This window comes from Hermetia illucens, chromosome 3 (assembly GCF_905115235.1).
Source record: "Hermetia illucens chromosome 3, iHerIll2.2.curated.20191125, whole genome shotgun sequence".
NCBI classification, from domain to species: Eukaryota; Metazoa; Arthropoda; class Insecta; order Diptera; family Stratiomyidae; genus Hermetia; species Hermetia illucens.
Window position 1 is genome coordinate 139,422,375 of NC_051851.1, and position 15,734 is coordinate 139,438,108.

Below are 15,734 nucleotides of genomic sequence, written 5' to 3' on the forward strand. Positions count from 1 at the left end.
ATCAGCAACTTAAGCTTCCAAGTTTCTGAAATTTATTTTGGTCATAATTGCCTACCTAAAATATATAATTTGCATAATTTTCTTGCTTGCTTTTGTAGTGGCTCGATGAATATTGAATGCCTTCTCGGGGTGAATTTTCCTAAAGATATCCACATGAAATTGAAATTCTCTAACTTTCCCGCACCATGTTATTTATGTTTCTCTAACTTGAACTATTTCATTTGATCCCAGGAAAACTTTCAAACTTTAATGAATTCCAATGAAAACCACCCGTTTTGGGTATCAAACTTTGAGCTTCTTTCTGGCATCAAAACATTATTCTATTAAGAATGGAAATATGTGTTAGTAGGCATTAGTACCGTTCTGTGGGAAAATTATATACGATTTTCATTTGCCGTAGATTTGAACTTCAGATGAATACGATTTCATTTTTGACATCTTAAGATTCTATCAAAATTAATCTTTCATACGTTTTAGGTTTTCCGTAGCCCGAAAATGCTAAAATACATAACATGCGTGAAATTTCTGCTTTGGATTTTCAATTGCACATAAAACCCTCATTCAAAGTCAATAATGAGAAAGAAAACCACAAAACTTTTTCAATCTTCTTGGCAATTGCCCAACAAACAATGTTAGTTGGCATTTTGTGGTTGCATTGTTATATGCATATGCATGCTTGTAAAATGCAAGTATTAAAGTATTCTGTATGACGTGCGTGAAGTATTCCCTTTATGTATGGCATGTTTGGTTTTCAGCTTTTGTCGGTGGTACATTGTTTGGCATGGAAGCTTTTCTAAGTTAAATTTAAGGTCACAAACTTTAAGTATCCTAGAAAATTCTATGCCGAAATGTATTTATATAAATTTCAAGGTAAATGCAGTTAAGTTAAACGTTAAGGTTGCTGAATGAGTTTTCTCTATGGTCTAATCCTTGTTGGATATACTTTCAAAACTTCAGGGCAAAAACATGAAATTGGGTAATTCTCATGATTGAGCATTTGAGAAGGAAGCAACTAGAAGTTGTCGTTAACTCATAATTGTCTTACCGAAAAGTTGGATAAAGTTATCACACATAAAATCCACAAAAAAGGACAAGTGAAACCATCACAAGGAAATCAAACGATAATTTTGTTTAAAGTAAAGACGACTGGTTTCCTCAAGCGGATGTCATTTAAGACAAGTCAAATCGGTCTCTCCTCGGGAAAAAGTTACAAAAAGGATTATTCAGTGCACAATAAATATTACCAGAGCGATTCTATTGGACAAATCTCAGAAGTATTTAACAAGTAGATTAAGGTAAGAGTTGGGAAACTGCTGGACGTAGGTTTCCTTAAGTAATAGTAAACTTCACAACTTCTTCTTTTCACACCCAGGATTAGCTGCTGCAAATAGTCTGAAGCCAAGAGAGGCAAACTAGACTAGCGACTTGTCTATGGAAAGCAGCGGCAGGAAACAATTATTTCATAGCTCATACAAATTTTGATAATAGCATAATCCCGGAAAGATTTGCCAAGGAAGGAAAACCATCCGAAAATTAGAAAATTTCCTTTTGATTTAATTTTGTTTACGCGATTAAAAGATTTATTTATCGAGCAGCTCTACCAACCCACTGTATCCAAAAAGTGGAGGCGTTTTCTTCGTTTCATGTTGTTTGCATGATGTAAATCCCTATATCCTGCATGTAAAAGAGACTCGGTGAAGACTCAGGTTACATCTATTGATGGAGAATCAATAATGAACAATCAGTTGAATGGAAGAGATATCAATCAGCCAAGCAACCCTTCCTTCCAAAAAGGTGGTGTCAAATTTGTGGAATCTTTAAATCCTGCATCCTCCAATATCAGACGCAGGATTTGAGTTGAACGTCTGTGAATATACTGTTCAACGAGGCTAGAGTAGTTAGTTACATTCTTACCATTGGGATTAATTTTGCAAGTAGCATGACTAGCTAAATCAAATTTCAAGCGTTTTGATGAGCTTGCATTTACAGAATTCCAAGTAGATCTATCTAAAAAGGCTTCTAAAGAGATGTAGATTCCATAGGAGACCACCGAGTTTTATATTATTGTGGGCAAAACGCCATAAAATTTCAGAGGATGAACATTTCAAGTCATCCTTGAACCTTTTGGGAAGAATGGTGTCATTACCTAGCGTCAGACTACTGATCATCGAGTTTGTCAATGTCATTTAAATTGCTAAAAATTTGAAAAGTTTACTAGCTTCAGTCATCGGCATACGAAAAATCATACCCGCAGGCCGCAATTATTGAGTCTCAAGAGCAGATAAATTTGGCTGGACGCCACGACACTGAACCCAAGGATTGAAAGAAAACTTGTCAGTCTTGCTAAGGAAAACAGAAGGATCAGGTCAAATAACATCCATGGCCAAAAAGCGGTGGGACAAACAAATATTCAAGTACGACCCAATAAAGGTTATTGGCCGTTTTTGGACAGTATTTTGGGAATAAATTGAAGTCATTGTCATTTAATAGCCACATAATACGGTTGAGCGGTGCTGACGTGATGTTAAAAAGCCATGAAGCAGCCACTGCTTATTTGGGAAGCTTTTTAAATATGTTGCTTATTATCAAAAGTATCCGTCCTTAACGAATAAGAAGAAAGTATAGAGTGTGACAGCATAACTTTCTCTAAATGCGCGCTATTCCATCGGTTGATGTCGTAGTCGAGCGATAGTGGTCTCGTTCGAGAGGAAGGACCATAAAGTTTTGACCCGACAGAGTTCACTCGCCACGTTGGAATAGTGAGAAGCGTGCTGACGCCTACTTTTCGAGCGTATGTTCTGTGATCGCAACCCAGCGCTTCTTTCGGATTCGTCTTAATTTAGTCCTGTTTGCCCTTAACATGGACCGAAAATCAATTGTCACGTGGGTCACTACGAACAGACAAACTGAAAGTGTTACAAAATGAAGAACTGAATTCGCTCGACCCATTAAATCACCTGAGAATATTGAGGAAGTCAGAGCTTTAATGTTGCGATCATCGCAGTGTTTTCTGCGCAAACATGCGTCTGCCCATGGACATTTCGATCATGCTGTGAAGAGAATTTTTCATTCCATCCAAGTTTTTCTATCTTTATAAGATGGTGAATGTGCAGGAACTTTCTGAGTTGAGTGAGGTTCTCCTCGAAGTCATTCCTGAGGACGCTATTATTTTTTAGTGATGAAGCCCATTTTCATTTGTGTGGATCCGTCAACAAACAAAACATGCGCTATGGGGTAATACCAAATAATTGGTCTCTGATTCTTTGAGAAAAGTGAGTATCAATGGTTGTTTTGAGGAAACACTTCCCAGAACACCTTATCTCAATTAGGGGCGATTTAAAGTGGCCGGCCCGATTTCCCAATTTGGTCCCTTGTGATTTTTTTCTATGGGGTTTTTTGAAATCTCGTCTTTATGTTAAATGTCCCTACAAGAAGAGTTGCTTATACTTTGCGGAGGATGGTAAACCAAGTTCAGTACAAAAAAGTTCTAGACCGCAGGTATCTGCAACAGCTCGGAGAAAGGTCCAAAAAGAACGATGTAGTTTTTATGTAAGATAGAGCTCTTGCCCTCAAAACAGATTCATCACGTTTTTTTTCCTGAAAAAAAAAAACATCAAACCACAAACCTTTGTGGCAAGGAAATTGAACTTCGCTGGACTCATATCAAAATTTCGCCTCTTTACTCACATGCCAAAACTTGGTCGAGAGTATCCCTAGGTATGGCCAAGATCATCTTCTTGGACCGGATAATAACCGCCCACTAGATATTGAAACTGTATATGGAACAGTACATCAGTGGCTTGCACCTATAGATACAACAATTAACATAAACAAAACTGCAGTTTCCCATTTATCACAATCCAGAGATGCACGCTATACAGTGCGCAGAGTTAGTTGCTCATTTATTCAAAAATAATGTGAAAAATTCTCGTGAAGCAAGTTTTGTTTATTATAATGGCAAATAAATGTAATATTTTGATTTTATACGAAAACAAGAAGTGATTATAGGGCTTGAGAAAAGGAAACATTCTTTACACTTCCTGATCCTTACACGGATGTAGTAAGAAGCTAACAGATTGCCTCGCTAAGGGCCTGGATCCATAAGATCAGTTTTTTTTTGTATCTGGTCATCCACGGTCAAATCCATTCTGAAGAGAATGAAGGATTCACGCAGACGAATAGAAACATTGAACTCAAATTTTAGAAAAAAGTCCGGGGTCGGTAGAGTGGCATTTTTATTGTTTCTTAATAAGTCAGACAACCCTAGTAGGGCTCCTTAAATTTCCACAAGAAAAAAATTGGGAAAGTGGTCTCGGATATATGAAGCCAATGTGAATAGGAGACGGTAATGCACTAAACTACACTTCCTGCAAAAAAAATATAGTGTGGAAGTCTCCGAAAATTCGACTATGCACAATAGCCGGAAATTGTTCTAAAAGAATCTACAGACACTATCTTCAGATAACCTCAGCTTCACAAGGTAGTATCTTAGCCTGACCTGTGAGTATTCTCTCTACCTTTGTAAGGCTTTTCTTGGTGATATTCAAATAATCTTGCGAGCGCTTTGGTCCATATGCTTTTAAAATACGAATAACTCTGGACTGTTCCTTTTAAGTACGCTCAACATAGTTGCCTCAGCCGTTTCCCTTCTTTCGTAAATGTCATGACTATTACATGAAAAATCAAACAAAAATTCTATGGATTTTGACATTAGCGACGGGTGGCTCCTAAAATTTGAATTCCAAATATTACAAATTCCAGGCCAGGATTATTCTTTTAGCCTGAAGTGTGCAGTTTTTCGAGAGAAATCCTCCTGATCTATTAAAATCAAATTTGCGGATAGTGAACACGAAATAAATCAAATAACATAATACAGTTTCGGTCGAATTTCGTAAAGATAATCTAGTTTAAAATTTAGCACTAAGTCGGTATAAGAATCATCAGTGGACGAACTATACGATAGGTGTAAGTAAAAATATGTGGTCCTACGCTGAGAAAAGCTCTCGATTCTATTGCTAACTATACAATTCATTTTCCCAGGAAGGCCAACGAGACGCCTGCTATATTCTATATAATCTTTTCCTATTTACATTAATGAACAAAACATCAGAACATCCGTCGATCAATTTGTTTACCTGGGTAACATTGTGTCTGCCGATGATGCATTAACAACCTTAAATCCGTTTCGACTGTTTTGCCCAAAATATGGAAGTGCAATTATTTAAACACCAACATTAAGTTCAGAGTGTTCCGCGCCAGTGGGGATTAATACATGGAAAGTGACCGTCACTCGGAAGCTCCAGGCCGACATGAAATCTGTGTTGTGTCATGGGGTTTTCTGGCGCGTTAATGAGAAACCGCAAGTGGCAATGGATAGTTCATACTTGAGAAAGGACGACAACTCCATTGCAGGTTATGGCGTGGAATCCACTATCTAAGGATGGGCGACCAGTGGATCGTCTAAGAATTACGTGGTGTAGAATAGTGGAGGGGAGTACAAATTTCTCGGGAAAACGAAGAACGAATTGAAGCACATTGCCACTAACTGATAGCGATGGCGTGAAGGTGCGGATGAGGTGCTATGCCCTACATAGGGATCTACCCAACCTCATATATATATAGTAATCTGGCCCATCTTTTAAAGACAAAGAATTGGTGCCATTACTTCATGAAAACTCACACTGAAAGTCAAGTAAACTTGCAGAATCTTTAGGAGTTGAGTATACACTAGTTTCGAATGGTGTGAATATATAAAGAACGATTCAAAAGCAAGGACATTGAATAACGTATAAGCTAAAGGTGCAGAGGCTATACAATGTACTATATTTTTACTTGTAAGCAGCTGCGGTAGAAAATTAAAGGTTTTTCTTGCATCGCATTGTTAGGCGCACAAAATTATGACTGAAGTACGGCTACAAATTAACATCATCAGTTCAAAGCTTTAGCAATTCATTTAGTGGAATAACCTGGGTTTAGTTCATTGTGAGCTGTTCAGAGAAAGAATTCACTACAAGAGATCACCATCGACTTCAATTGACGCGTTTGAGCCGACCATACTTTTGATAAAGAAGTAAAGCGGCCGCTATACCAGCAGTCGCTTAAGTCGGAAATTCTATCTCATACGTGGTAGTTAAGAGATATTACTCCTTCCGATTATCATTTGTTCCGATCGATTACTGAACTGGAAGTGCTCGGTTTTTATTGAAGTGCCAGAAATAAGTCGATTTTTAGACAGCTTCAAAATAAATGTTTTTCAAACGTAGAATTTTAATGTTGCTAGAAAAGTACAACAAGTCGGGAAACCGGAAGCTGGACGTTTCAGATATGCAAGGTTTCGTGTATTTCTTTTATAAAAACATTTGAGTCGGCATTTGTCCCATTAAAACCTAGCACGTAATATATGCAATACATACATATATTCTGTGAGAATATTTGCGTGATATTGACATTCAAAGTCTTGAATTTGCACAGGAGCGACCAGTTTGGCCTATTACAACTTTGTAAATAAATATGTTACAGCTTACACTGCTTCAAAATTTCGTCATCGCAGGATAAGGGGGGTTTTGCAGCCAATTACTAATAATAATCGTTGGTGCAATAATCCATGTTGGATCAGGGCCTTGAAGTGTGTTAGAGCACTTCATTCAAGACTGTAACGGTACACTAGGAGGCAATGTGGTCAGCATTGCGCTCGAGCCAATTACTAAAAATTAAAAATATGAGTTGATGATGACTTTACAGTTTCTTACAAGGCAGAGGCTGCCTCACTTCTGCCCTGGGACCAGCGTGACCGAAGCGGCTCGCAGATGTTAAGTGCTCCTTGCTCCACATCATGACTACAAATTATATTGAGCGAAAATATTTTTTTGAGAATTGCGGGGTCCTAAGTCCACATCAACTTGATGCTGGACCGGACCAAATGAGGAGCAACTTACTCGTTTTTTTTGCCCACAGACCCCTCGTTTAGGGCTTAGCAAACTTTAAAAATGTGTCCGGATAGCTGAGTGGTTAGAGCACAAGGCTGTCGTACGGAAGGTCGCGGTTCAAATCTCATTGGTGGCAGTGAGATTTGTATCGTGATTTGACGTCGGATACCAGTCGACTCAGCTGTGAATGAGTACCTGAGTCAAATTAGGGTAATAATCTCAGGCGAGCGCAATGCTGACCACATTGTCTTCTACAATATACTGTAATGTACCGTTACGGTCTTGAATGAAGTGCTCTAACACACTTCAAGGCCCTGATCCAATATGGATTGTTGCGCCAACGATTATTATTATTATTAAACTTTAAAAATACTAGGCGATGACGACTTTACGAATTCTTACCAGGGCAGAGGCAAATCGTAAGGCGCTGCTCCACCTCTGCCCTAGGAGCATGTTATTATGTTTGGGTACCCCCTCTTAAATTCGACGCAGAATGATGTAACTCACTGTATGCGAGAGCGTTCACAGTTCCCACCTTTCCACCAAATTTGGTGTCAACCGCTACAACCGATTTCGAAAAAAATGCGTGTGACACACAGACAGTAAACCGATTTTAATAAGGTTTTGTTTTACACCAAACATTAAAAACGTAGTGACCAACGCTTAACAATACTTTTATCGACACAATTACTTCTTAAATAAACCGCTAATGTTTACGGCGGAATAATTCAAATATATTCAAGGTTCTAAGGAAATGAAAGTTATCTTACAGAAAATAATTAAAATGTTTTAAAGTTGCCAAGTGCTCTGACCAAAAGTGCACCAACAGAAAAACCGTGATGGATAAACGTTTCAGGCTTTATTTGAGTCAAATTGTCGAAAAATTGCATTAATTTCAAAGTGCAATACACAATTTCTCAAAATAGAGGAAAAGAAGAGTGGAGCTAAAAAAGAACTTTCGCAAGGGCGAGTTTTTCCCCTTTCAGAATTATGTTCATTTTTGCTGTTTGATCGGTTAACCTGCCTATGGCTTACATTGCCACCGTTTAGTTTGAAATCACTATCAAGCATCGTCCAGAGGCTCCATTGAGTATAATATTTAAACGTGGCAAATTTGGTAGTGACGAGATAAGCTGTTATCTTTATGTAACACAACTCACAGTTCAATTACTATATACATTATGAAATTAATATTTTCTGATAAGAGGACCATTTTTGTTTACATCAGTAACATTAATACTTTGCTTTCAGACAATCTGTCTGCTTTAATAATATGAGCTTTGAATCCAACACAAAGTCCATGTCAAAAGAATATGCCATATAGCTCCAAAAAGTTGTTTCGATTTTGTTTATTCTGGTTTTTATTTCCAGGAACATAATTCACTTACGTTATCTGAGCAATTGAAATTATTGCCCACATACTAGAATTGTGGCTTTTTATTCACGATTTCCTGGCAAATGACGTAAACCTATGTTTGAGTAATTTCGTCGGCGGTTGATTTTAGAAAGTGCTCATTCTGATCGAATTTTATGTTTTCACGGAGTTGGACAAAAGCCAGTATATAATGTGGTGGTGAAGTGGTGAAAACTGCATTGAAATTCACACTTTAACGCTTTTTCAAACACATTCCTATCTTCATAAAAATTATCATCAATCCTGTTATCCAGCATGGGCAAAGGCAATGCCACCATGAAAATTGTGAAAATTAGTCTTCTACAAACAACATTCAATTATTAGTCTGTTGTGAATTATTCTACGAATGGAACAAAGAGTGCAAATAAATTCGTCTCAAGTGCCAATTAGCTATGTTCATTTCCAAATGAATTTCCGCTTCAGCTCTTCAATCTTTAAAAACATTAATTTTCTGGTATAATCGTATCTATTTACAAACGAAACGTCATTGAGTTAATTATTCAAAAATTATCGAAAAAAAATCTTGGAAGATTTTTCGTCTTTATGATGCGCAAAATCTAATTCGTGCTAATAAAACTGTATTTCACAAAAATACTGTTTCTCAAGTATGTAAATTAATAGAAAAAACGGTTCTAGCGCTAATTTACATTCGTTTTTATATAATAGCAAAGAAGTAAATATCTATATCTATATGTGAGGTGTATATCTTTTAAAAAAATCTATATAAAATTTATACGAATCTTGGAAACTTACCTGGCATGACCGGAATCACCTTCTGAGCTTTGCCTAGAATGTTGACTGTGCGAAAAACTACTATAACCGGAACCTTTCGACATCTACAATTATAGAAATTGCTTAGTTTTATAGAGAAAATTGGATACAAAAAAATTAATGAACAGAGGATAATGCGCCAATCGAAACGATTAACTGGCATCATTTCGATGCCTGCACAATGGTACATTTTTAAGAATGCATCCCTATTTTAAAATAGTGCACGGTTCGAATGAATCAGTTTTAGATAATACTTCGGAATCGAGGTCAATTGCCGTTACTCACTTGACTAGTATTGCTAGAATTTCTAGAGTGTCCCATTTCGATGACACCACCAACTTGCGAGGGGAGAATGTTACCACTGCTGCCACCTCCACCTCCTCCGCCTCCACTGCCTCCTGTTCCGCCTATTCCACCACTTCCACCGCCTGGAAGCACTTGTTGTGCGTTACTTGTTAATGATGTTAATGATGTCGGTGGATATGATTGCAATGAATCGGAAGCAATTGTTATCGGTTCAGATGATTCTGACATACCAGAATCGGTTACACTGGAAGCTACTAAAGAATTAATATCCAATTCGTAGCCGTCATTTTTCTTTTTCGTTAATGAACCAAATCCGGAAGATGTTTGAGATTGTGATATTATATCATCACGAGACGAAGGTGCTGATCGATTATTGGCCACAATTGCAGTTGGAACATCATTTGTAGTAGGTTGCATTGATGCTTGTACCGTTTCCAAAGAATCGTCACTAGGAATTTGTTTGCTTTTTAGACCAGATGTTGGCCTGAAAAGGAAAAGAAAGAATTAATAAGATAATATGTGTCGAAATGATTATTAAAATGGATAATACTCACGCTTTAAATAATATATCACCACTAAGCATATGCATTTTAATCGATACTAGAAGCATTGAATTATCTAAACGATGTCGCTGATCATAGCCTTCCAATAGGCAACGTCTTGCTGTCTTGCCCGATCCAGCAAATTCGGCAAGATTCAAATCAATAAATCCTAATTTATTATAGCTACGTCCACCTTTGACTTCTTTGCGAATGGAAATGCGCAGGACACATGGGTCCAAAACGCCAGTCGATGCATTCGCTGACATTTTGCATATAAATTCGAAATTTTGGTTCCATTTAACAACATGATTTTCTACTTCTTTCCTGTAAAGAGGCCAGCAAAACAGAAGTTTAATAAGACAACCTTCTAAATAGTTGAAAATGAAGCAAACTTAAATTACATAGAATGTGTGTGCCATGAGTGCATGAATGAGAAATAGTACATTTTTTTGCAGGCTTAGATAAGTCAAACTAGGAATTCGAAACCTGCCTCATGCCTGTCAGAAAGGGTCTTTGAATCGCCCCGCCTAAAAGGATAAATATCGCAAGCCAGCATTCGCAAGTGGCATCGTAAGAGAGCGCCTATAAAATTGTGATGGGATAACTCAGAAGCTAGTCATCTTCAAAGAGCTCGTGCGCTACTCTCTTGTTGAAAATCATCCAGTATCCTCCAGTAAGTGAGGGGCGCTGAGACCTTCCAGAGATCTTTGATTTGGTCGAGAATGCAATGCAAACTGTTGAGTAGATTCCATTTTTCATATTGCCGCCGCCTTCACTGTCAAGAACAGAGACCCGTCTGGCCAGTCCCTTTGCTTGTTCATTCCTCTCTTGTATTTCCGCATCTGATAATACTGGCGCTCTGATTCTGTAAATCCTTGACTCTCGATAAAGAATACCATACAGTAAATCCTTGAAACTTAGCTTGTGTGTGGCGTATCCCATTCAGAATAAACAGAGTACTGGCACTTTATTTAGAATGTTACTATGGCTTTTGGGCTTTGCTTTCCAATATTCGGGCACATGGAGCCTGACATCGCTGGACGATTCAGCGTATTTAATATGAAGGTCCACGGGGGGAAGGTGTAAGAGTACATTGATGACATCTGTCGACGCAGGTTTGCAGAGCTCCGATAGTACTTCTACATGTTGTTTTTGAATCACTTACATACTTGTACTTAGCACCGGTCACCACAGAATGGGACGATAAGCAAGGATAGGACAGACCACGAATGTGTACCTCGAAAGAACCGAAATGGGAGACTCATTGGCTCAGGAAGATCTTCCTGCAGACACAGAAGGCTGTGCAGACATGTTTTTAACTCTCAATCCTGTCCCCAAACGTAATTTAGAATGCAGGATCACACCCAGTTGCTTAATATGCATTGGGGAAAAATGGCAGTCTTTGCGCGTTTAGTTGCGGAAGATGACATTCGGATATCCTAGGGAACACTTCTCTTCCAATTCGGTTTGGATTCCTGTAGATTTCGCGAAATATTCGGCTTTGTTGTACATTGTATCATGAGAGATTGGATCATAGTTACGAATTTTGACTGGGAAGCCTATGGAAAGACCCGCCTTGTCGATCCTTACAGGGGCTATTAGACCGCAGCAAGCGCTAAATTCAATTGGACCGGTGTAGATTGCCGAAGTTAATACGATATATGTTATCTATGGTCTAATGGTGAATCTAGGTGCTGTGGAAGATAGTTTATTGATGATATTTAAGATAAAGTATAAAATCTAACGAAACTGGAGGGCAGGATGTTGAATGTTGGGTAGAAACACACTGGAGGGCAAGATGTTCAATTGTCACCGCATTCAATTCGAGAAAGAGCTTCGGAGTTTGATTCCTCGATTCATTGCCCAACATTCTTGAGATAAAAGAACAAAATAATAAACTGTGAAGGGTGAACCTACTGGTGGTAGCAACTATTTTGGGATAGTGAGAGAATTGTGTTTATAGACTATCTTAAAATTTAAAACAAAAACTCCGGTATGATGCGCCTTTGTCCGGTTTAAGCTAAGGCGCCAAGAACAATCACATTTGAAGAAGAAAAAATTATAGTTTGATTAAGAGATGTAATATGAGATAAGCAATGGGGCACTTCAAAAGTTTCATGGTGTCAGGCTAGGTACAGAGAAAAACAAATTACATATGGTACATTAAAAGTCATAGTAAAAATGTATTTTAGGATACATATCAGAGTACCTACAGTGGAGGTCGAATTTTATAAAAAAAGATCCACAATGGAGGATCTTTGTGTAAGCTGAAGGATATAAACCAATAAATCATCACAGGAATGTTTCAGCCTCCCTTAAATTCAGTACTGCAAAAGGAATAAAAAAAATACAGTCAAGCCTTCGTGTTTGTTACACAGAGTCCCAGAGACCAACCAAAGTCAAGTGGCTGAGGAGAACCTCCGCGAGGTAGCACCGCGAAACGCTGTGCTTACTTTGAGTTTCTGGTCGTGGTGCAGTAGGCCTATGCTTTAAGGCTTATGTAGGCGATCAGACCCGAGCTTTCACCGGGGCTCATCTGAAGTGGCTTCGGTCAAGCAAGCTCACCAGGGGTATACTGGTACCATGGAAACCGGGGTAGTCCTCTGAATTTACATGTATCAAGAAAATTGCTGGTTCATGTACTTTCAGCCCGGTTAGTAGCGGCCGGTTACGTCCAAGCGGACAGGAGACCTTCGAGCCTCAAACGTGGAGTTTTCAACTCGGGTGCCATACTACGTAGTTCAGTAGAGATTTAGTTAGATCGTGTATCCACCAGTATGAATGCTTAGCCATACACCTAGTATAGACTGGTACTTTTATCCCTGTCACAGCGAGGCTTTGATTGTGGTTACCTCCACATTGCGGACAAGTGACCTTCGGGCATCAAGCGTGGAGTTGTGCTTACAACTAGGGTGCCGTACCCCTTAGTTCGTTTGACATTTGAATGAATGCTGAGTCATGCACTCAGTACAGACTGGTACTCTTGTTTCTTGTCACAGCGGGACTCTGATTCTGACCACAACATCACAAAGTCAATCGTGTCTTAATAAGACTGTGGGGTTAGGCCTGTAACTGTTTAGATGTTAGATGTTAGTTTTCTGGCACTGATTTTAAAAAAGTTTAAGTGATAAATTCAAATGATTTTCCTGTTTCAAAATTTGTCGTCAGTCGTGGGCTGATGATATCAAGAAGGCGGACAATCGACATGCAAGGCTGATGATAATATTGAAGGTGTACGTTCACTCCTCAGTTCAAAACTTCTCTTTGCCCGATATTTTTCGAAAGCATTGTGTATGATTCTATGCACAAATCTTAAATGCATGGAGGCAAAGGTTCTAGCAGCATGACATTGGAAGGATCATAAATAAAGACAGAAAAAAATGCTATCGCGTTGAACACGAACTCCAAGAAAAACTTATAAATCGGGGAGGTGTCATCCCACCAGAATGCAGAAGATATTTCCGTAAAATAAATATTTTCTTACTAAAGAAATTGCCTGAACATCAAAATCTACAGAAAATGGTGAAAAAGAAGACCGAAACAACAATAACTTGATTCCTAAATGGGCATTTGAGAGCCTCTTGACACCAGCCGGTTTAGGCTTATGATCGAGAAAAATGATCTAACATAGACGGGCCGTCCCCAATGGTCGAAGGGGCAAAAGTTAATGATGCAGAAGAATTGAATCACGTGTGATTCGGCGTTATATGGTAGCCATAAATCCCTAAGTGGGGCGTCACTGCTGTCGGTTCCTAGCAATGCGCTTCAACTCTCCCACGATTTTTCGAGAAGCTTGTATTCCTCCTCCACTTTTCTATGCCTGTAGTTAAAGGGTAAACATTTCCCCCGTGATCCTGGGATAAGGGATTGTATTGTATTACACAACCAGCTTTATTTAATTAGTGTTTATCTTCGGTCCGAATCTGCTTGCCTTCCTTTCCAAACCCAGAACCATTTGAGCAAGGTCCATGACTTGATTAACGAGCAAAAAGATATCAGATGTCAATAGCATAGTCGAGGTGCTTGAGGAAAGATGACATCGTCCATTGAACTTCTTATCATTCCCCGGTCAAGGCAGCATGAAAGATGTTGCCGATAACGAGAAAATAGACATCGGTGGCGAGATTCAACCCTGACGGACTCCGCTTCCTATTTCGATTTTCTGTACGATTCTACGAAGATGCAGTTCGTAATATTTTGCGCCACTTTATCTGATAAATAGCTGTTAACTGCTCCTCCTGCGTATACTCATTTTTGATTAAGTCGGAAGCTTTCTCGAAATCGATGATGAACAAATGGAGCGGTGGTCTAAGCTCCGTACAGCGCTTCACAATTATCGGCAGGATCAGGAGCATGTTAAGAAAGAATTATATTTGAGCATTTTAAAAAGGAAATGCAAGACATTATGTCTGAGCGCGATCTGAAATGACTGAAGAGCCCAATATCAGTGTTGAGACACCACAAAATATATATGGCTTCAAAGGGTGTTTTAGGAGAAGCATAAGTGCCTTAAATTGAAGGTTTACCAATATTTCTTCAATCGTGGTGAGAGGATAGCGGGGAAGTCGAAGAGGCTGATTTTTTCTTGGTGGGCAAAGTGGTTTTTACGCCGATTTTCTATTAAGAAATGCGCACACATAGTACTTCGCCAAAGAGAAAGCTGCAGTTTTTACAAGAAAGATATTTTGAATCTCCTAATCTATTCTTATGATAGATTACGATAAATACTAAGATAATAAATAATCTGAACACATTAAAATGGGTTTCTCCTATGGATAAAATGATTTCGTTAAATCAAATACAATGGCGTACAATAAGTCGCAAATTCATATTAGCCGTAGTAAATACAGTGATAAACTTTACTCAATAGTTCCGGATAATGTGTCCTTATTCAAAATGACATTTTGATGGAGTAGCTTCTACCATTGCAATGTGAAATTTGGATTCTACTTAGTGAATAATTGCATTGATTATATTGGAATAGTGGACTTGATATTCATGTGATTTGATAATAGTCAAACCTGTTACTCAGTAGAAAATATTTTGATCCTGCGGATGCATTAAACGTTAAGGTTGATATTATGAATCGTTGGGCGGTTATCGTTGCTAGGATTCTATGGAAATTATGAATAGAAAGTTTTATTAGTATAGAAGGTTAACGGAAAGAAAATATGAGTAATGCAAAGAACAATACTGACTGCACAATTTGTGAAGTGGATAATAGGTATGATAATTTCCTGGGAAATTTTACATAGACGATGAATGAACCATGATGACATAAGGATGAAAAAGCTGAATATTTTCGGGTTTCCAAAAGATATTTTGAGATAAACAAGAATACGAACAAATTCGTTGATTTTTAGCGCGAATCCCTCAATTGCCAGTTCAAAAAACGGAAAAAAATTTCACCACAAATGACCTTCTATATCTTGCACCCATTTGAATGATTCTTGATTATTGCGTGGTTTTTACTCGTAGATCATTGATCACTACTTGTGTTCACTATTTACTATTTGGTTCTGTTAAAGAGGTTGCATAATTCTTTAAACCCACGAAACGAGTTAACTTTTCGATTGAATTCGATTGCGTTTTAGCAACCTGTAAATACAATAAGATGAATCCAAAACAAGTCGGGAAACCGGAAGCTGGACGCTTCAGTTACGAAAGGTTTTGTGCATTTCTTAGTACGTAGCACGTAATATATGCATATACAATATTATGTGAGAATATCCACTTTCGGATGATATTGACATTTATAGCCTTGAATTTGCAAAG

General features: G+C 38.3%; 1 protein-coding gene across 2 annotated transcripts in view; it reads right to left on the reverse strand.

Annotated features, from left to right (window-relative positions):
* LOC119653244 overlaps positions 1-15,734 on the reverse strand; it is a 197,118-nt gene that overhangs the window by 22,916 nt on the left and 158,468 nt on the right. Inside the window, exons 3-6 of one of the 2 annotated variants that reach the window (XM_038057844.1) lie at positions 14,981-15,073; positions 9,972-10,283; positions 9,397-9,901; positions 9,094-9,176 (exon numbers count right to left, since the gene is read on the reverse strand). In XM_038057844.1, coding sequence (XP_037913772.1) covers positions 9,094-9,176; positions 9,397-9,901; positions 9,972-10,283; positions 14,981-15,073 — 993 coding nt within the window. The remainder of the gene's footprint in view (positions 1-9,093; positions 9,177-9,396; positions 9,902-9,971; positions 10,284-14,980; positions 15,074-15,734) is intronic. The other variant, XM_038057845.1, reaches the window with a different exon arrangement.